Source organism: Psittacula echo (genome assembly GCF_963264785.1).
Source record: "Psittacula echo genome assembly, chromosome: Z".
Taxonomy (NCBI): domain Eukaryota; kingdom Metazoa; phylum Chordata; class Aves; order Psittaciformes; family Psittacidae; genus Psittacula; species Psittacula echo.
Window position 1 is genome coordinate 31,085,676 of NC_137742.1, and position 22,183 is coordinate 31,107,858.

The 22,183-nt window shown below is 38.3% G+C and overlaps 1 protein-coding gene across 10 annotated transcripts in view; it reads left to right on the forward strand.

Annotated features, from left to right (window-relative positions):
- The window catches only part of JAK2 (Janus kinase 2), a 96,859-nt gene that overhangs the window by 44,894 nt on the left and 29,782 nt on the right, over positions 1 to 22,183 (forward strand). For 8 of the 10 annotated variants that reach the window (XM_080638548.1, XM_080638550.1, XM_080638549.1 and 5 more), the window contains exons 3-11: positions 2,000 to 2,245; positions 8,943 to 9,066; positions 9,865 to 9,982; positions 10,523 to 10,668; positions 12,062 to 12,383; positions 14,721 to 14,840; positions 19,533 to 19,690; positions 20,954 to 21,065; positions 21,527 to 21,595. In XM_080638548.1, the coding sequence (XP_080494674.1) occupies positions 2,026 to 2,245; positions 8,943 to 9,066; positions 9,865 to 9,982; positions 10,523 to 10,668; positions 12,062 to 12,383; positions 14,721 to 14,840; positions 19,533 to 19,690; positions 20,954 to 21,065; positions 21,527 to 21,595 (1,389 nt within the window). In that variant the 5' untranslated portion in view covers positions 2,000 to 2,025. Of the gene's footprint in view, positions 1 to 1,999; positions 2,246 to 8,007; positions 8,172 to 8,942; positions 9,067 to 9,864; positions 9,983 to 10,522; positions 10,669 to 12,061; positions 12,384 to 14,720; positions 14,841 to 19,532; positions 19,691 to 20,953; positions 21,066 to 21,526; positions 21,596 to 22,183 lie in introns of those variants that run through there. The other 2 variants (XM_080638553.1, XM_080638552.1) reach the window with 2 other exon arrangements.

The following is a 22,183-nucleotide window of genomic DNA, read 5'->3' on the forward strand; positions in this document are numbered from 1 at the left end:
ACCTCTCTCATTAAGAAAGCCTGAGACAGTTGAGGTTGTTCAGCCTGGAGAAGAGAAAGCCCCAGGGAGACTTTATAGTGGCCCAAAACATTCAGTGATTATAAAAAACCCCAAATTGTTATAACCGATGTCTTGTTTAGACCTATTCTGCATTTTGAAAATATGAAATGCTGAATTCCAGGTGATAGCTGCTTAGTTTCAATTTTAATAAAAGCGAGCCTTACAGACTGTGGTCAAAGCTTTTATCATGAACATGGATTAGACTGATTAAAGTTACGATTTAGTCACAGAATCGTCGAATGGGTTGGGTTGGGAGAGACCCTAAAGAGCATCCAGTTCCAACCCTGTTCCACGGGCAGCGACACCTTCCACCAGGCCAGATGGCTCAAAGCCCCATCCAGCCTGGCCTTGAACACTGCAAGGGATGGAACAGCCACCTCTTTGGGCAACCTGGGCCAGTGTCTCACCACCCTCACAGTAAAGAACTTCTTAATCTAAATTTCTCCTCTTCCAGTTTAAAGCCATTCCCCCTTGTCCTGTCGCTACGAGCCCTTGTAAAAAGTCCCTCTCCAGATTTCTTGTAGGCCCCTTTAGGTACTGGAAGGCTGCTTTAAGGTCTTCCTGGAGCCTCTCTTCTCCAGGCTGAACAAGCCCGACTCTCTCAGCCTGTCTCCATAGCAGAGGTGCCCCAGCCCTCTGATCATCTTTGTGGCCTCCTCTAAACTCGCTTGAGCAGGTCCACGTCTCTCTTGAGCTGGATGCGACACTGCGAGGTGGGGTCTCACAAGAGCAGAGCAGAGGGGCAGGATCACCTCCCTTGGTCATGCTCCTTTTGATGCAGCCCAGCACATGGTTGGTTTGTGGGCACAAGCGCAGTTGAGGGGTCATGTTGAGCTTCTCATCAACCAGCACCCCTAAGCCCTTCTCCTCAGGGCTGTTCTCAATCCAGTCTCTGCCCAGCCTATAGTTGTGCCTGGGATTGCCCTGACCCTGGTGCAGGACCTTGCACTTGGCCTTATTGAACTTAATGAGGTTTGCACAGGCCCACCTCTCCAGCCTGTCCAGGTCCCTCTGGATGACATCCGTTTCCTCCAGTGTGTCGGCCACACCACACAGCTTGGTGTCATTGGCAAACTTGCTGAGGGTGCATCAATCCCACTGTCCATGTCATCAACAAAGATGTTGAACAGCACCGGACCAAACACTGAGCCCTGAAGAGTTGAAGAAGAGCAAAGACATTCTTCATTGGGCTTTCAGAATATGCAGTCACTCACTTTAAAAAAGAAACAAACAATTATTATATATACTTATATATGTGGTTATATATTGAGTTATTAGTCTCTTATTTTCTTTGATTATACTTATCAAAGCAGAATTTTAGCTTGAATTCGTTACAAATGAACTTCAGATCATTAGCCTGAAAGAAGGTGATGTTGAGAGTCCTCACATTTGTATACACAAACCAAGTCTTCTGACTTAGAGTCTCACCTCACTTAGTGCATGTTTTCTTTTAGGTGTCTGCTTAAGATTAAAACTCAGCCAAAAGGTGCTATTACTGCCCTTCTCTTCATCAGTGCCAGCTAATAACCTAGCTGATTGTTCTGTAAGTTACCAATGCAGTCTTTGTATTTAAACAGGGAATATAACGAGTTGTACGTATGTCATTATAGGGATTACTTTAGCTTTCAGATTTAACTAGCATGTTTCAACTGGACAGGTAAGTATACAGTGTCTAAAATCCAGTGAGAGGTAATAAATCCTCTAGTGGGACTCCCAATTAATATCTTTGGTTTTCCTGTCATAGTGTCTTTTGTTTTTCAGACTAGAGCTACCTAGTAAATCAAAGAGAAACTTAACATTTAGTAAACCTTCTAACTCATTCTCTTATCCTCAGCTGTTAATGTTCTTCCTGTGTCAGAAGGGTAATGTTATTAAATAGGAGTATTATAAACAAAACCAAATACAGTTAGTCAAGAACTACATGTTACATTTCTTTTAGGCAAATGCTCTGAACCGAACCGAACAATGGCCTGTCTTACAATGACAAATATGGAAGATACAGAAACTTCTACTGTCCATCAGAATGGTGACATCCATGGGAATAGCAATGCACCCAGACAGACAGAACCATTGCTTCAAGTATACCTTTATCATTCTCCTGGGAAGACAGGAGGAGATTACCTTCAATTTCCAGCTGGAGAATATGTTGCAGAAGAGATCTGTGCTGTTGCCTGTAAAGCCTGTGGTAAGTACATACATAACAGTTTTCCTAATGAGGGATTGAAATTCAGCTTAATGCAAGAAAATCTTTAATAATCCAGAGCCCGTTAAAGTGGTGGCATTTTAACTGAAATGCTGACCTCTTTGTTCTTTCAGAAGTAATTAGCACCAGCCTGCAAAACTGTTACTGGTAGAGAGCTTGTGAAATTGGGATTATAATTGGGTAACTGCTGTCTTTAAAATAATTCGAGGGTATACTGTCCTTTACCTTGAATTCTTCTTTCGTTGAACTGACATATAGTTTGGATAGTTAAATCACAGCAGGAGCTGGAAATAACTTGAATTGCTTTCTGATGCAACCCTACAAAACTGACTGGCCCTGGAAGTTATCCATATATTGGATGTTATACATGTTTAATCACTTTGCAGATGAAAGCTGTTCTATTAGAGATGACTTGTGTGTAATATTTTGAAAATAAAGTGAGTAAATGACAGGAAAATACATTTGAAATAATCATGTTTATATTTAAGAATGCCTTTGAATTGATTGTTACATATACTCAGAGTTTAACATGAACACGTGCTGAGACCCAGAGGAAAAATACTTCAAGCATGCATTTTGTGCGTGGATCTTTCTTGATTTTGAATTTGTGAATAAAAAAAATAATTGCAATAAACTTTGGATATTAAAGTGACTTGTCTTTTTTGCTTCTCATGCAAATGTGAGCACATAAATGTACATATATCTTTGTATCTTCTTTTGGACTGTCAGTGGTACAAGACTAGATGTGTCTTTTAACTTTCCAAGTGCCACATTTCAGGTGCAAATGAATTTGAAAGAAAGGCTTGTAATTCCAAGTCTTTCTTTTATACTTGGTTACAAATATGAAGCTGCTGAGTCTGTATATTTTATTATCTTGAAACACCTTACACTTTTGTGATTTTGGTTTTTTGGTTTTTTTTTTGCTATGCTGTTTTTAAATATGCTTTAAATGACTACTTTTGGGAGGGATCTGTCAGTTTTTTCTGTGCTGTTGAATGTTTTGTACTGACTGAGTTTCATGCTGTGAATAGGTAGTTTGGCAAAGATTCTCCTGGGTTGAAGCCCTATTGTTCTTTGGGGATCTTCAGCCCTGGCAGAGTCTGACTAAGATCGGAGTTTGTAGAGTTGCTTTTTATGTAACATGACAGCTTTAGGCAGATAAGCAAAACAGTGAATTCAGCAGAAGCGCTGCCCAGGATTCATTCTGGGAGATCATGAGGAAGTAGGGTGGTATTCAGAAGTTTTAGCTTTGTGAGAACTCACTGTTCTTGACTCCGAGCTTGTAGATCTGAGTTTGACAGCTTGACCTAGAGTGTTCTTGAACTTGAGGTACCTTTGTGATCGTGATTCAAATGAAGATCTTTCCGATACTTTCCACTGTATTCCCAAGGTTCTATAGTCTCTTTCCTCCAGTTGAAGAAAAGAAAAAGGGCCTGAGCCATGTATGTCTCACCCACATCACAAACATGCAAACCCCAATTCCTGCTAATCCACAAATCCAGTTAGTCTTGTTTCCCAGGAGATCATCTGAATACTTCATACTACATTGCTTGTTTCGTAGGACCTCACAAGTGCTTCTCAAGGCATGTAGCTTTGTGGGGTACCAGTTACTGTTTTGCTGGTATAGATAATACAAATGTTAAAAATTGTGTGAATAGTACAAGTTGGTTTTGTGTTTCTCTAGTGTTTCATCATTCTTCATCAGAGTTTCTAAACTGTATCACTAGTGATTTATACTTGCTTGTATATATAAAATGTTTTATCATGTTGAGCCTTTATCTTTGTAGAGCTGAGGTAGACAGAGTCCTCTGAAGAGTGATTTCTGCCCAGCAGCTACTATGACAATATTATGCAACCTTTTTCTCAATAGATTTTGTAGCTATATTTCTTTCTAAATTGGTGGAAAAGGCTGTAGGCTTAAATTTATGCCATGTTCTTGAAAATCTTAATAAATCAGTATCAAAGTATGCAGAGCTAGTGACTTTAAATATAACTAACATTTAAATAGCAAGCTGCAAAACATTTTGACAAAGTTAAAGGAGCATAGTTTTGATTAACGTATTGCAGTTCTGCCATGGCCTGTCCTGCTGGTGTATAGGAAGCCTGAATTTCTGTAGGGTATATCTGAATTTATTTGTTCTGATTTCCCCTTCTGTTAGGATCGTTAAACCCTAGAGATATTAACTTTAAAGGAACTAAAATCCCAAGAGGGAACCAGTTTGATAATCCCGACTGGGTTGCTAAGTTACAGGCAGCTGACAATTAAAAACCCCTTGAATTTCTAGACTTCTGTGTTTGGTTTTGTTTGTTGTGTTTTATTTTGGTTTTAATGTTGATATCCTGAAACTCCACCTAGGAACATTTTAATTCTTACCCATCCAAGTTGCAAATAGATTGGAAGTTCCATGGTACTTTCTTGAAAACTGCTGGTGCCTCCTGGAACCCTTTAAGATAGCAGAGAATCTTTGATTATGCCTAAGTAAAAATACTGTTGGAAAACATTTAGTATTAATAAACACTGGCAGTGTCTGCATTCAGTTAAACTCAAGGGAGTGACTGTTACATAATGTGATGGTATGCAGTACTTTTTGCTTTTATGGCTCAGTACCTGAGATTGCTTGTTAGTAGCTACAGAATTTTAAGCATATTTGTCCTTAACATGCTGAATTTCCCAAATTCACATGTCTCAGAGTTATCTGTGATTCACAACTGCCCATTGTGGGTTTTGGGGGGGGTCTTTTGGTTTTGGGATTTGGGGGGTACGGGTGGGGTTGTTTTTTTTTTTTTTTTCTGAAGTGATAGCCTTTATTGAAAATCTTCAGTCACACGACACACCACCGGCACCCTTCTGCACTCCAGCCTCCCAAGGTGAGGAATGAATTAGTCAGAACTCTGAGTGAGGAAAGAAAACTGTTTTGCCAAGAAAGGAAACCTGTCCTTCAATTAACTGTTCAGAAAATATTTTTCTGACATGATAGAGACAGTGAATGTGGTGCCAGAGTTTGGTAAGCCTCCAGTTTGCATGACAGATGAGAGCAAGGTACTATTTTTATATAAGAAAAGCTAAGCAATTTTCCATCTGCTATGTACAAGACTTTCTAAGTCTTAGACAGTTTACTGGGCAGTTGTGTGAGAACTGATGTTTGTATTGGACTTTGAAAATAGGAGATTTTTTTGGAATTGTCTTTACTCATTAATTCCATGCAGATAATTGCTTTCATTTGTATATGTCTAGTGACTTACTATATGCTTGAATTGACAGTTTCATAAGAAGTATTTCTACTGTAGACTGCACATGGCTTCCACATTTCGTAATGATGTCATGGCTTTTGTGATTCACAGTTTCTGGGTTTTAATTTTTCTTTACAGAAGGACATTGCCTAATGAAAACGTGCTGTGTGGGTAAAAGGGTACCTAATGCCAACAAAGGAGGAAATAGAGAAAAACTTTATTTCATTAGCTACTTACCCTCGTAAATGAAGTAGTGTGACTTGTGTGAATGTGGAGATCTAAAATCATAATGAGGAAAGGAAGAAACTACTATGCAAATAATTCTGGTTTTAGGCTTAAAGGAGAAGTTTGAGGAATTAAATTCTGCTGTGTTACAGCCTTGCATGATGTTACTTAACAAACTGTATAGTATCATGAGGCTCCTTCACCTTGTATACAAAATAAAGTACTTGCCAAGAGATAGTCATATTTATGTCTTTGCAATAGTCCAGAAAACTTATTTAATAGCCCTTGCTGGAGAAGTAAAGTGAAGAACAATTCTGCTTTATTATGTCTGAGTCACTGTCTTCTCTCCTAATTGATCACTGATTGATTTGATAGAATGGCTAGTGTTGAAAATACATTTCTCAGAACTTTTCACTGTTGTTGACATGTCTAGGCTTCACCAGAAGACTTTGATTCCCCACCTCCACCCCCAGTCTTTTGGTTTTCATTGTTTCTGGAAAAAACATTTAAATATTGAAACTACCATTTGCTTGAAAAGTCCCTGCAATTAATAATACTGGTGAGATTTACATGAAATAAGAATTTCTAGTCCCTCTGCTTTTGTCACATTTTCAGGGACCACTTTCAAGACTCCAGTAAGGGTGTTTGCTTTCCTTGTATAATCTTTGAACTTTTTCAAATGCAGCAATATTCTGACACAAATGCACAATACTTAAGGGGGAGAAAAAGAGAAGAATAAAAATGTACTACTTTCCTGGAAAAATGTGTAGTCTATACATCACTGAGCACTGACAATGTAAAGTACAAGTCACCATTCAGAATAATAAATTTTAAAGCATGAGGGATGGATGAGTGCAGTTTACTCTTCACACATAAGAAGACAGTGAAGCGGATTTTTTTTACTTTTTTCTTTTTTTAATGCCATAATTTCTGATTTGCAGGGGGAATTCCAAAGTCAGGCTCTTCACTTAGTTGAAGTTTCAGAATGGCAATGATACAATCTGGATTGAAAAATATGTGGGTTTCTTTGGTTTTGCTCAGGTTTTTTTGGAGGTTGGGCAGCTGTGTCTGTAATGTATTTTGTGAAATACGGCAGCTTAACATTTGAATTTAAGAATATGACTTGGAAATTTGTTGTTCTTCAGTATGCTTATGTGGGATTAATAGTTAGGGGAAATGAATTAATAATGGTGTTTAGCATCTGGCTGGAATCCTGAAATAGGCTGGTGATTCACATGCATTACTCTGTAATTGATCTGAAATTCTTTGGGATGCGGAAACCATACAGCCTTAAGTCTGCGAAGTCAGTTGTCACTGCTTTATAGACAACTGATCTTTAATGTAATCTAGTTGATCTAGATATGGTCACTTCACACATCAAATGAGAACCATGATTGGTTGCATGGTATAGGTTTATTTTTAACTGCATAATTGAGCTAATTTAGTATGTCTCCAAACTCTGATGGATCAGATATGCTCTACTGCACCATAAATTTGCAACATCTACATTTACAGCTTCAGTTCCTTAATCCCCTCAGGGTTATTCCTTTGGGGGTTTTATTTAGTTTTGGTTTCTCTTTGGTTACTTTAATCTTTTCCATTTCTGTAGTTTCCTGTAGTCTGACTCCTTTTCATAGAAAGTCATGTGTTAGGACCTGTAGTTCTGGAATATTTTGGCAATCTTTAGCTTAAACAAGTGTCAGATGATTAGTTTGTAGATTTCAGCAGTTTAACCTGATATCTGCAAAATAGACCTCTTGTTCTTAGCCCTCTTAATGGCTCCCTACAGAGGCAAACCCGTTTTTGTAAAGAATTTAAGCTAGTTGTTATTCAAGACTGGATTACTTTCTGTTCCACAAGCTTATGCAGTTTTGTACGTGGAATTGATTAGTTGTTTCTAACTGACTGTCTTACATGCACTTCAGATGTGATGAAAGAAATTTGGGTCTGCCCATTTTGGTAGGTAAGTGTTCAGAACAGAAATAAAGAAATAAGGGTGGGTTTGTTTGTGTGGGGGTTTTTTCCCTTCCTGTTTTCTTGTGTGAATTTCAGTGATTTCATTCTAAGTCTTTGGGCAGGGTCATGGGCACTTTGCCTTTTCCCAGAATTCTTTTAGAATCATAGAATCACAGAATAGTTAGGGTTGGAAAGGACCTTAAGATCATCTAGTTCCAGCTGCCCTGCCATGGGCAGGGACACCCATGTCTCTTAATGTCTTTTAAATTACTTTTGTTGTTTTTATCTGGGTTGGGTTTTTTTTTTCAGTATTTTTTGTCTGCTTTCCCCAGAGTGTCTTGCTCCCATGTAAACATGGTTTTCTTTCATTTTGACCTACTGTGACTTTCACACTGCAATTTTCATCCTACTTTCGGACCTCTAGACCTGTGTATCTTCATGTCTTCAAAATGTTTGTCAGTGGTTGAAGTCATCCTTTTGTGCTGTGAGTTTTCAGGTATTTAAATGGTTTTCCAAATCATAGCAAAAGTATTGCATAGTACAGTGCTGCAGCGTTTGCCTTACGTTAGGCTGTAGTTTCAACTGGGAGCCAAAAAAGCCAAATTAAAATTCTGGTGCTGCTGAAGAGTCAATTGTCAACTGATTTCCATTAGTTTGTGATTAAATAGGATCCTCATTAAAACAATCCTGAATTGTTGAGATGGAAAAAAAAGATATTTTTGAATTTTGTTTAATTAACAATATATGTTTGGTTTTGGTCTCCACTGAGCTACTAAAATACAAATGGAAAGTGTTTGTCCTAGTCACAGTGACTGTCTTTGTATTGTCTTATTTCTAATTTTTCATCAGTCTGAAATCTTAAAATCAGTGCCTAGTTCAGGTTTAGGAAAAAGGTAATGTACTGTTATTAGCTGACTCATTTGTGAGGCAAAGAAGCCATTGTATTAGATGCCATACAGAGAAAATCTTGTAACCTAACAGTGGGGCATAGGATAACAGGTGAACACAGTCCGCAGTCAGAGAACATAAAGGCATAATGAGAAAGTAAACCAGCAAAAACAGTCTGCAGGTAATTGGGTGATGATTACAATGCTGTTGAGAATGATGGACTAGTGCGATGAGTAGTTGGAGAACATGTGGCTATCTGCTGTTTTAACCCACTATATATATGTATGTATGTGTATATATATGTATATATATATTTTTTTTTTTTTAATAAAGTTGCTTGTTTTTGAAGAGAGTTTCTTATGTTTCCTTCTCTGTTTAGGTATCATGCCAGTGTATCATAACATGTTTGCACTCATGTGTGAAACAGAGAGAATGTGGTATCCTCCAAATCACATCTTCCATGTAGATGAAGCAACCAGACTCACCCTAATTTACCGTATAAGGTAATCAAAATCAAATTTTGATCAACTCAAAATCGGTTTACCACTTTTCGTGGTAAAACAAGACTGTGTGAGAAAACACAACCAATAAGATATTTAGTTGAACCGTAATTTCTCCAAGAAGTTATGGACAGATTGTTGGTGAGATTGTTGGTGATAATGTGGATAAAAGATAGATAAAAGACTCAAAATTGTCAGAGTAGGTTTGAATAACATATTTAATTATATATATAGCATATGTTTGCCGTGTCAGATTGAAAAAAATAATAAAATAGCAGAAGTAAAAATATTATTTTTCTTAATGTTACATTTCATCTCCTCTTTGCTTGCCTGTTAGAAATTCTGCAATACAGAGCAATTATCCTGTGTAATCAGGCAGATGTCTGCAATCGAATAATTTTTCTCTAACCTCTGTCTAACATCTGAAGCTACAGACACAGTTGTCCTTATGTAAAAGATTTTGTTTACTTGACATGGCATAATGTGGCCTTCAGTGTTCCTTTAGGAACTGTCTCAAAGGAAATTAGGAGACAGTAACACAAAATTCTCTATGTTCAGATTAGTGACCATAGGTTTGCAGAGCTCCTTGTTCCTACCAGTAGAGCTTATCACCCTACTTAAATGCTGTGGTACTCTAAGACACCAAAAATGGGATCCAAAGCCTTCCATTAACTAGCTGGGTTTTCATATTGGTTCTCCAAACCCACCAGCACTAATTACATTTGTATGAAAGCGATAATGTCTGGTGTTGGTAAGCAGAAGTATCTGGTTATTGATGTTTACATAAATATTTCATAACAGGTTTTATTTTCCCCACTGGTATTGCAATGGCAGCAGCAGAGCATATAGGTATGGCATTCTTCGAGGTGCAGAAAGCCCTGTTCTTGATGATCTTGTCATGTCTTACCTATTTGCACAGGTATGATTTGCTTGATTATTTTTTTAATGCAGGATGGGGAATGTTTTTGGTATTTATTCTCTTTCATGTATTCTGATAGTAAACAAAGATAAAAAAGCTTGAAGTCCTCTAAAAATGAAAAATTCCTTGTCATATTGTATATTTGAAGAGATGAAGTTCAAATGGCAGTTGTGGGGAGAGCAGTGAGAGTGTATAGCTCCTTTCTTGTGCCACTGTCAAGTTTTTCAGTGTGATTTCCATTTTCATTTTGGACTGACACAGTGTAGAAAAGCATCATCTCCATATTGACCTTGTTGACACAGTGAAACTGTTTTTTAAGCATGGTAGTAGCTGGTATCCATTATGAACATGTGCAGCTTTTTGTGGATGAAGAGGTTCATTGAGGAGAATGCAGTATTAAAAAAAAACAAAATAAAACAAACTCTCCAAAACACCAACCAACTGAAAAACCCACAAACAAAACTACACTCCAAACCCCCCTTTATTGATGAGCAGCAGCGCTACAGTTTTAACTTGCATTCTTGCATTCTTCTTTCTCAGTGGCGAGCTGATTTTTTGGACGGATGGGTACAGATGCCTGTTACTCACGAAACACAAGAAGAATGCCTTGGAATGGCTGTTCTGGATATGATGAGAGTGGCCAAAGAAAAGGACCAAACCCCTCTGGCTATTTACAATTCAGTCAGGTGACTCCATACTTCATAATTGTATCACACCTGTCTGATACCTAAAACCAAAGTTTTTGCACGTTAGCATCTGAGAGGAGATGTTCAGCTGTTGGCAATTGATCTATTCTAGCATACTGATTCCATAAACTTAGTTATAGTGTAAACTAGAAATTATTAGAAAGATTGTATCACAGTGGCCATTTGGTTTTGGGTACATGGATTTGGCTCTCTTAAAGAGAGGTAAGGCAGCAGCTACTTATGTGGGAAAGGATGTAAGTAGTAGTTTTTGTTGGGAGAGACTTATGGTCCAGATCCAAACCCCTGTTCAGATCAGGACCAACTTCAAAGTTAGGTGAAGTTACTCAGGATGTTGTCCAGTCGAGTTCTGAAAATGTCCAGGGATGGAGATTCCACCGTATCTCTGCGTAGCCTTGTCCTGTGTACTATCACCTTCACTGAGGAGGATTTCCTCTGTATCTAATCAGTCTTCTGTGTGATACCAGTTACCCTCTGTTGCCTCATGTCCTTTCACTGTGCATGTCTGAGAAGTCTAATTCAGTCCATTCCATATCCATCTGTTAGTTGAAGACTGTTAGTCGAATACTTTACTTGAGCCTTCTTTTCTCCATGATGAACAAACCAAGCTCTTTTATGCCTCTTCTGTCATGTCGTGCCCTGCAGGCTCTTAAGCATCTTGGGCTGATCTCTGCTAAACTTGCCTGAGTTTATCAATTCCTATTGGTTTATCAACCTAATTGGTTTCTACTCAGCTGAGTTAATTCTGTCCTTGCTTAGTACTTAATGCTTAATGTTTGTCTTTTAATGAAACCTAGCAGAAGGAGTAAAAAAGAGAATGAGACAACAAATTATCCAGCTTAGTGCAGGTGACAAACTACTCTTTTGCCCCTTGATAAAGAATATGGACTGAGATATAGGAACTTAAGTGAGAATCAACCGCAGTGTTGTATTTTACCACTTAAAGTTTCAGCCACCAAGTCTGTTCTTTATCAATGCAGTTGCCTCTATCTGTGCAGTATCCTCTTTCCAACTTCTATGCCAAACAAAGCAGCTGTTTAACTTTTGCTGCTTTAGCTCAAAACTTCAGTGATGACTAGAACAGTCAGGATTTATGGAAAATGCATTATGTAATATATGTTGAACTGAGTGAGGGGGGAAATACGGAAAATCGAAGAAGAGACAGGGCTGTATTTGAAATAACATACTACAGATTGAAGAAAGTATCCTTGTTACCCTACAGTTTAAAAAATAAGGTTATTTAGAGGATTACGGTTATACATTTAGAGGAAAAATTATTTTCGTGATGTGTTGTTTAGCACAGAACTAATCATCATCGCTTTAATGGATTTAATGGATAAAATGAGTAGATTTTTTGCTGGTTATTTATTCACAGCTACAAAATGTTTTTGCCTAAATGCGTGCGAGCAAAAATCCAAGACTACCACATTTTGACGCGGAAAAGAATAAGGTACAGGTTCCGCAAGTTTATACAACAGTTTGGCCAATGCAAAGCTTCTGCCAGAAACTTGAAACTTAAGTATCTTATAAATCTGGAAACCCTTCAGACTGCCTTCTATTCAGAGGTTTTTGAAGTAAAGGAACCTGGTGGAGATCCTTCTGGAGAGGAGAGTTTTGCAACCATTGTAATAACTGGAAATGGTGGAATTCAGTGCTCAAGAGGAAAACTTAAAGACTGTGAGACACTGGCAGAGCAGGTAATTTCTGTTATTATTTTAATAATTGTGCAGTTTATCATGTAACAGTGATTAGCTTATGTTAGAAGTTCTGATTTACCGCAAGTAAATTTGCTAGGTAAATTTTACTTCATAGTGTTCATATAATTTCTGTATAGCTGAGGCTCGCAGAAATGTATTGACTTAAACAGTTCAGAATTCTTAAATTATTTTTTTGTTGAAGTATTAGAAGAAAGCCAGTACTTGAACATGTAATATCTCTGTGTTTGAGAAATGAGAGATTCTGTGTTAGACCTTCATTACTGTAAAAAAATCAGTGTGGAAAAGTAATGACCCTGCTCCCAGTTGTAGGTAAAATGTACAAATTCCTCAGATTCTCTTTGCAGTGTTTTAAGAACTCCAAAATCAGGTAGATTTCACTATCCTCAGGCTCCTATCAATGTTGGAGCTAGCAAATTTAAAGTAACATTTCTGTGACTGCAGAGTCATATTCTCTTTGTTCAGGAATTAGACACAAAATGGTTCCAATAAGTGCTAGTAAACGTGTGCTGTTGCATTTTTATTTATCAGTATTATTTCTCCTCTGTGTGATTTCCCAGCATAACTCTTAGTTTTGTCAGATTTACCAGAATCTGATACAAACTTATAGCAGTATACACTAAGAATGTGGGATTTTCCAGAAGTTGAATTAAAGCCGAAGTGGAGCACATGTCAGTTTTCCAAAATAATTGCATTCATTAGGTTGTTAGTTTTGATGCATAATACGTAGCAGTCAAGACCAATTTACAAAAGGTTGTATTTTTACAGTGTGCTATGATAATTTGTAAAACTCCTTATTTTTTTTTTTTGTATACCTAACAAAAAAAGAAAATGTGGTTCCATGCCCTGATTTTAAGTGTGAATCTACAAATATTCTAAGAACATGTTAGGTGTAGTTACCTCATTCATAATTGTCATGTGTCAGCCCTCTGCCTTTCCTGGTCTGCGTGCCAGTTGCTCTGGTGGGAGCTAACATAAAAAGATTTTGCAATTTCTGGGTTAAGTGTACAAAATTTGTGCATACTGTGCTTTTTGGGCCTTGCATTCAAGCCTGTAGTAGTGCTCTAAACTGATTTTATTTCCTATAAAGATTGCCAAATTATATTTTCATAGTAATATTATCCTGCTTACTGACAGAGACACAGTGTAGGCTGCATATATTTTCACTGCTACAGAAATGGTTTATAAAATTGGTTATGAAAACTTAATAAATGGCTGTTTGTAAATGTGATCATAACTCTTGTTTGAGCAAACTGTGCTGATGAATCTTTATTAAGATACTGAATTGAAACAAAATTTTTGGGGTTTTTTTGAGGGCTGGAGTGACATATGTGGGGTTAGATTGTAAAGATACTTGTTTTGCCAGTTGGCGTTTCCAGCCACCAGATGAAAAAAAGTGCTTCAGGGACTTAAGTGCATTTGAGCTGATTTATTTTAGCTAATACCCATTTAGTCTTAAAGCCTTGATTATTACAACTGTTTATTAGGATATGCTTGCAGCCATAAAAATGGGGTATTCTGACTTGAATAAAATAGATGTGCTTTGCAAAATAGTTTTAAATAGATAAATCTACCTTTATTTAAGAATGTTACTTATCATCTGAAGTACTACTGAAAGCAAAACAAAGTATGGTTTATATGACATTGTAATTTGGCTTGTGAAAGACTGAAAGAAGTAGTACAGAATAATAGAGTATAAAACATTACCTGAACTTGCTATCAATCAGAGAAAAATATGTTTTGGATTTCACATATAACTAGGATCAGTGCTTCAAGTGGCTTAGTCAGTGATGATCATGGCTATATGCTTTCTTCATTCATACTACATCCATCTGTTTGATAGCAGATTTTGCAGCTTTTATCGCTCTGAACAAAGCCATGACGTTTTGGATTGTTAATAGGCTTCCTAAACCTCTTTAATAAGGATGCTAATATTGAGTTCTCAATTTCAGTTGTTAATCCTCACAAAATACTACAGAGCAAATAGAAATATCTACAATACAAAACCCCAAACAAACCAAACCACAAACAAACCAAACCAAACAAACAAAAAACCCAACACCCAAATGAAAGAAAACCACCCATACATAGATATTTCCATTCACAGTTCCTGGATCTTCGTGCATTTTTTAACTTATGCTCCTAGTTACGGTCTTGTGAACAAAAACCTGCTTTTTTTATCTGTAATGGCATATTTAAGGATTTATCATTCTTTGTTGGAAGCTTACAAGTTCAGAGGTGTAGGAATTTGCTGAAAATAGGTGAGGTTTTTTGTTGCTATTCATGTTATGACTGACATATAATGAATATTTATTGCAGGATTTACAAACATACTGTGATTTTCCTGATATTATTGATGTCAGCATTAAACAAGCAAGCCAAGAAGGCTCCAGTGAGAGAAGAATTGTCACCATTCACAAACAAGACAGCAAGAATCTGGTCAGTTTACTTTGCTTGCTGTTTTTTCAAATAGATGTTGCTTTGAGTAGGCTGTACGGTTGCTGTGATATTTGTCATCATAGAATCATAGAATGTTTTGGGCTGGAAGAGACCTTTAAAGATCCTCTAGTTCCAGCCCTCCTGCCACTGGTAGGGACACCTTCCACTAGTCCCGGTTGCTCAAAGCCCTGTCCAACCTGGCCTTGAACACTGCCAGGGATGGGGCAGCCACAGCTTTTCTGAGCAACCTGCTCCTGCGCCTCACCACCCTTACAGGGAATACTTCTTCTTAATACTAATCTAAATCTATCCTATTTCAGTTTAAAGCCATTCACCCTTGTCCTATTCCTATATGCCCTCATAAAAAGGTCCTCTTCATATTTCTTGTAGGTACTGGTGTTTATATTACAGTATAATCAATTACTATGATGTAAAACTAAATGGATTTCAGCAGCGTAAAAGGTTTATCAGAAGACCAGAAGTCATTTGCTTTCAACCTCTCTTGAATGATACAGAATTAGATGTTTTTAGGTGAGGGTAATTTCCAATACACAGATTGGTTCTTTATTGAAGTCTTAATCCCAAGTCTGGGTTTTTCCTGTCAAATATGCTGCTTCCATGCTGTCAGGGTAAGCTGTGTGCTGAACACATTGAAAAAGGCTTTGAAGTGCTCTCAAGGAATGATGATACACAGAAAATGAGTACTGAAACCAAATAAATGAAATAAATGACATTTTTACTGTTTAAATTCTTTAAAGAATCATGGAATCACAGATGGTTGGAAGGCACGACTGTACATCATCTAGTCCAACCTCCCAGCTGAGGCAGGGTCACCTGGAGCACGTTGCTCAGGGTTGTGTCTGGATGGCTCTTGAATATCTCCAGGGGAGGAGACTCCAACACCTCTCTGGGCAATGTATTCCAGTGCTCACAGTAAAGAAGTTCTTCCTCATGTTCAAAGTGGAACTTCCTGAGCGTTAGTTTATGTCTGTTGCCTCTTGTCCTATTTATTGTCTGGCACCACAGAGAAGAGTCTGGGCCCATCCTCTTGACACCCTCCCTTCAGACACTTATATAAATTGACCAGATTCCCCCTGAGCCTTTTGATCTTTGGGCTCAACAGGCCTATCAGCCTTTCCTCATATGAGAGGTGCTCCAGACCTTTAATCATTCTAGTAGCCCTTTACTGGACTTGCTCTAGGAGCTGCATGTCTCTCTTGTACTGGGGAGCCCAGAACTGGACACAGTTCTCCAGCTGGGGCCTCGCCAGAGCTGAGCAGAGAGGGAGAATCGCCTCCCTTGACCTGCTGGCAGTGCTCTTCCTGATGCAGCCCAGGATACCATTGGCCTTCTTGGCCACAAGGAGACATTGCATGTGCATGGACAACTAGTTGTCCACCAGGACCCCCAGCTACTTCCCAGCAGGTCAGCCCCCAGCCTGTACTGGCACATGGGGTTGTTCCTGCCCGGGTGCAGGACCCTGCACTTGGCTGTGTTGAATTTCCAAAGGTTTCTCTCTCCCTGCTCACCTCTCCAGCCTGTGCAGATCCTTCTGAATGATAGCGCAGCACTCTGGGGTGTCAGCCTTTCTTCCGTGTTTTGTATTGTCTTTCTAGGGATGGAGGTAAGGTTGACTGGCCGGTGGTTCAAAGGATCCTCTTTCTTGCCCATTTGAAAACTGGGGTGACATTTGTTTTCTTCAAGTGCTCAGGCGCCTCTATTGATTGCAGTGAGTTTGCAAAGATGATCAAGAGTGGCTTGGCAAGGACACCCGCCAGCTCCCTCGCTGTTGATGAAAGCATCCCGTGAGGGCCCATGGACTTCTGATGTCAAGTTTGTCTCATTAATCTCTAACCCAGTCTTCTTCAACTAAGGAAAATAATTCCTTTCTCCAGACCTTCTCCCTGATCTTATGGTCAAGGATCCCTGAGGGCTGACCTTAGATTTAAGCATTTAATTCATTCAGATTGAAGCAAAGAAAGCATTGAGTATCCCTGCCTTCTCTGTGACCCTCACAAGCGAAACAGACTCAGGCAAATCAGAGTAGGTTGAAGAATTAAAACCAAATTTTCAAGACATTTTGCTCCACCCCTCCCTTCTTCCCAGCCTCAACTTCACTCCTGGGTTTCTCTGCCTTCTCTTCCTGAGCAGCACAGTGGAACAAGGAATGCAGGTTCACATCAGTTCATCACGTTGTCTCTGTTGTTCTTTCTCCTCACATTTTCACCCTGCTCCCTCATGGGATCTTTTCCAAGGGGCACAGTCATCCAGAAACTTCTGCAGTGCAGGTCTTTCCCATAGGCTGCAGTTCTTCACAAACCTGCTCCAGTGTGGACTCTCCACAGGGTCACAGTCTCCTTCAGGCATCTTCCTGCTCCAGTGTGGGATCATCGCCAGACTGTAGGTGGAATCGGGTCCACCATGGGTCTCCATGGGCTGCAGGGGCACAGCCTGCCTCACCATTGGCTGCACCATGGGCTGCAGGGGAATCTCTGCTCCTGTGGTTGGAGCACCTCCTGCCCTCCTTCACTGACCTAGGTGTACGTAGAGTTGTTGCTTTCAAATATTCTTACTCCATTCTTTGGCTGCTGTTGCACAGCAGTTTTTTCCCTGCTTCTTAAATGCTTATCACAGAGGTGGTACTACCATCCTTGATGGGTTCAGCCTTGGCCGCAGTGGGTCTGTTTTGGAGCTGGCTGGCATTGACTCTGTTGGACACAGGGAAGGTTCTAGCAGCTTCTGACAGAAGCCACAGCTGTACCTCCCCTGCACCAAAACCTTGCCATTCAAACCTAGTACAAGCTGTTTCTTCCCTTATCTCTGTGACCGATATGTGGGTTTTCACGGTTCCCCATCTTGACATTTATGTAACTAGAGAGCTTCCTTCTCTCTTGTGTTTATGAAAAAGCTTTGTGCAACTTACGTACTACTTCTCTGTAAAAACGTATTTTTAAAATTCAAAAAATATTTCAGTAAGAATTAACTAGTTTTATTGTCTCTCTGGTGATGCTTTTTTTAAAAGAAAAGCATATGGTTTGCTTTCATTTATAGTAGAATTATGAGTCACATTCATTTCCTGGATTAATGGCACAGAATTAGCATGTTAAGAATTTGAAAAATTGCAAGACTTTTTGTTGAAACAGAAGAGTAGCTGAAATATCTGTGCTGCTGAGAGCTTAATAGCTTTTCACATTGGTGGAAGAGGCTCCCTTAATCTTGAGCCATTAAATTTTTCTTTAAAAATTCTCAGTAGTGGTAATTGACTGCATGTGCTTGTGAGGGTAAAAGTGACTAAGAGCTTGTCTAAAAAGGCTAGTGAAGAGGAAGGCAGAGCAGAAAAAGTGGAGTAGCTGCTCTTTTGCTAATGCTTTTTGTGTGGACACTTTACATACCAAAACTAGCTGATGTAAATTAAAATTTGTGAATTTAGTTTAACCTGTTACAAAGCTAATAGAATTCATTGCAGAAATGTATTTTACACAGTTTTAGAATGTATGGATTCATTAAAATGACTGGATTTCTAGGGTGGTGTTTGTCTGTGTTTTCTGATTGTAGTATAAGAAATTGAAAGATAGTTGTTTCCAAGTCTTCTTTTAATAAAACAATTCTTGGCATGTGATCAAGAGCACTAACTTTTTTATTGCTGTCTAGCAAAGAACTCGCCAAGGAATTGTTTTCAGCCACTAAGTGTGTCCCCAGTGTCATGGGCAAACTTGTACAGCGTGTACTAAAGTCTGTTCTTTTGGGCTATGCTACTGAATGAAATCCAGTTTGGCTCTGTAGATGGTAGGGTAATACTTCTCTGTTGAAGTAGAGACAGCCTTTAATGCTCTCATACAACTGTCAATATATTAAGAAAATATAGATAATTGCATTAAAATAGACTATATTTTCCCTTATTGGCAGTAATGAATATATTGTTACAAATGGATTTAATTTTGCCCAGCTCTTACCAGTTCAATGTATTCTGCGTAGACCTTTTCCACACCCTGTTTTTCTTTAACCACATTATTCTTCCCCTGGCTTCCATCCATTGTACCTCTCTTCATAGTAGTTAAAGGTCAGCTTGTATTGTGATCTAACTCTGGAATCCAGTTTCTGCTTACTAGTGGTTAAATTTTCAGGGAGGTACTTTTCTAGAAATTTTAATTTGCTATGTGAAGGCAGTCCCTTTGACAAGAAAAACCTTTCCTTTAGGAAAAAAAAAAAAACCAACACCATGTTGCCAGTGTGGTAGGTGTCTGAGTTGTATCTACTCAGTTTTTCCCTTTCAAATATTCCCTCTTGTCACCATTCCTCTGCTGTTTCATATATAGAGTAGGGTTTTGTTATGGCAAATTGGTTTGAGTTTTATTTTGAACCCTGAAGATTGCTAACAAGCTTTGGGTGGTACCGGGAAAATACAACTATATGAACAGTAGTTAAAAACTACTTTTATATCTTTAATGTGTCTTTTAAACCATTACTGTATCCAGGAATTTTGTGTTGCCAATTTAAAATTGAATGTCTCTTTCCCCTTTCTGTCTCTCCCTCTCTCTCTTTCTCCCTCTCTCTCTTTCTCCCTCTCTCTCTTTCTCCCTCTCTCTCTTTCTCCCTCTCTCTCTTTCTCCCTCTCTCTCTTTCTCCCTCTCTCTCTTTCTCCCTCTCTCTCTCATTCTCTCTACCCTTCATTCTCCCCTGGCAATTTAACAGGAGGCTGAATTCCAGTCATTAAGAGAAGCTCTCTCCTTTGTATCATTAATTGATGGATATTATAGATTAACTGCAGATGCCCACCATTATCTCTGTAAAGAAGTAGCACCACCATCAGTTCTTGAAAACATCCAAAGCAACTGCCATGGACCAATTTTGTAAGCAATTTTTTGCAATGAAACAAGGTGATATTATTTTTGAAAGGTGAACTTTAGTTGACTGTGAACTATGATGGACATCTTGAAATGTGTACTTATTAAATTTATATAACATAAAATGCTTTACATTTTTTCCACTTAGTTTTCACTTTGAAAAATGCGATACTTCATGTATTAAAAATAAATGGAAAGATTCTGGTTTTAATTTTTTTCCATTAGAATTCATTTTGTCGTCAAGTGATACAGTCAGGAAAGTCGTGATGCTGATTTTACAGAATTATAGTTACTACCCTGGCAGCGACATATAGTGTCATAGGCAGAGGATCTCATGTTTTCACTGCAGCCTCTTGGAGTTTTATTATCTGAGTTACCAAGGGAAAAAGGCAAATTCAGATAACATTTTCCTCAATATTTGAGCAAGTTAATAGTTCATATAGTATTGTTCTTCACATAAACACACATGGGAGCTTAGAAATGTTTTGTTATGCAGAACGAAGTGGGTATTTGCTTTAGCTACAGAAAGCTTTAAGCTGATATATGCAGGATATGTTACATGAAACTAGCACTGTCCACTCAGCTAATACAGAGTAGTTCTGTAAATTTCACAGTGGCAGTAAAGAGGATAGATGCTGTAACCTTCAGAAGAGATGGAGGAGAGGCATATAGACCTATACAGTTCTAACCACCTTTCTTGCACCAGTAGCTACTGCTGTGTATTTATTTAGGGCTGTTTATAAGGATGTGCAGTGACTCTAGATCTTTCCAAGCCATTTTATTCCTCATGAGATGGATAGAAATAGTCAGTTAGCAAGGCTTAAGGGGAATTATTCTTGTAGTAATAAATTATGTTTTATTTCAGCTCCTCTTTCGTGTTAGTCCTTTCCAAGTTAAACCCACCTTTTTCACCTGTGCAAATATTTTGCTATTTATTAGGCAACTTTATTGCAACTTCTTTCATAATGGATGTTGAAAGTCATATCGTAAGACATGGGGTATATATTTTTTAGACGTAAGATTTCTCAGCAAAGAAATAATTGCAATGTTTTCAGTATAAAAAAAAATTAATATACTGCTCTCTACATCTATATATATGTCTCTGAATATTGGAAAGCAAAAGGACAAAAAGATTAAATTGAAGCTGTAAAAAATGAAGAGTTTGAATTGCTGTTGTATTAGATATCTGATAGTGGTGCTTATTGGCCAATCTCTGATGTTCCTCCATTTTGAAATTATGCAATATTAAACATTTTCTTTTTACTGTAGCATGGACTTTGCTATCAGTAAACTGAAGAAAGCGGGTAATCAGACTGGCTTCTATGTTCTTCGTTGCAGTCCTAAAGATTTTAAAAAATACTTCCTCACCTTTGCTATAGAGGTTTGTATTCTGCCTTACATAGTACCTGTATCATCTTTTTGTGTTATAATAACGAGCTGAGGATGTTAAGTGAATGATTCTGAATTTTCTCTTCAGAACGTGTATCTTCTACAGCTGCTTTGGTCAGATTGCCCAGGTTTCAGGGTCTTGTGAGAAACATCAAAATACATGTATGGTAAATAATTGCTAATGACACATACCATGTGCCTAGGAGAGTAAGACAGGTGGAGGGGAGAGCTTGAGAGTCCTGGGGATGGTGACATAGCTCTTGGAAATGTAGTACTTGTTCAGGTGGTAGAGTAGTTTGTTGGTTTTTGTTTTGGTTTTTAAAGTTTGAGGGTTTTTAGTGGGTTTTTTTCACTAGGATTTCCACTGACACTTTCTTTTTTCCTCTTCTGAATAGGGCTTAGATAGACTGAGTATACAGCCCGTGGTGATGTGAGAGTCTCTCTCCTTCACAGGTTCTTCTGGGTTTGGATCCTGTCCCTGTCCTCAGTGCTGGGCCAGCTGGATTATTTTGCAGCTTTTATGTAAACACAGATCTTCTTCTGGGTATCTTGTGTTAGCTAGAGTGGCAGCCACCCTTGAGATGCCTGCAATTTTTATGCAGCTGAAGAACTAGAAGTACCTCTTCTCTGAGACTGCACTTAGCAATAATACAGTACCTTAATATTACTGTTACATAATTGCATTATCTTGTTCGAAGGACGTGCTTGTCTTTAATTAAAGTAATAGAGCTAAAGTAATAGGGGTAATACATGAGCTTTTCTTCTGATTTATAGCAAGCTAGCAAGGTCACTAAATACTGTCAGAGGTATGTACATCTCTGAAAATGATAAAATAACCTTGATGTGTGGATGCAGAAGTAAACAGCCATTTTAAGATCAGTGTCACAAAATCTATGTCCAGTCAGTGAAGTGTGTTTGGTAGTGAATTTTTTAGGCTAAGAGATCAGTCCCTGAACAGACTTCAAGAGTCTTGCATGTCAAGCTTGTGAGTTAAGCCTGCCATTAAATGACCTAGCCATGTTGGTTTTTGGTTTGTTTTTTTTTTTTTTTTCCCTTGTTCTGAGTCTTTCTGGGCAAGCTCTTAGCAGGCTTCTGATATTCAGAATTTGT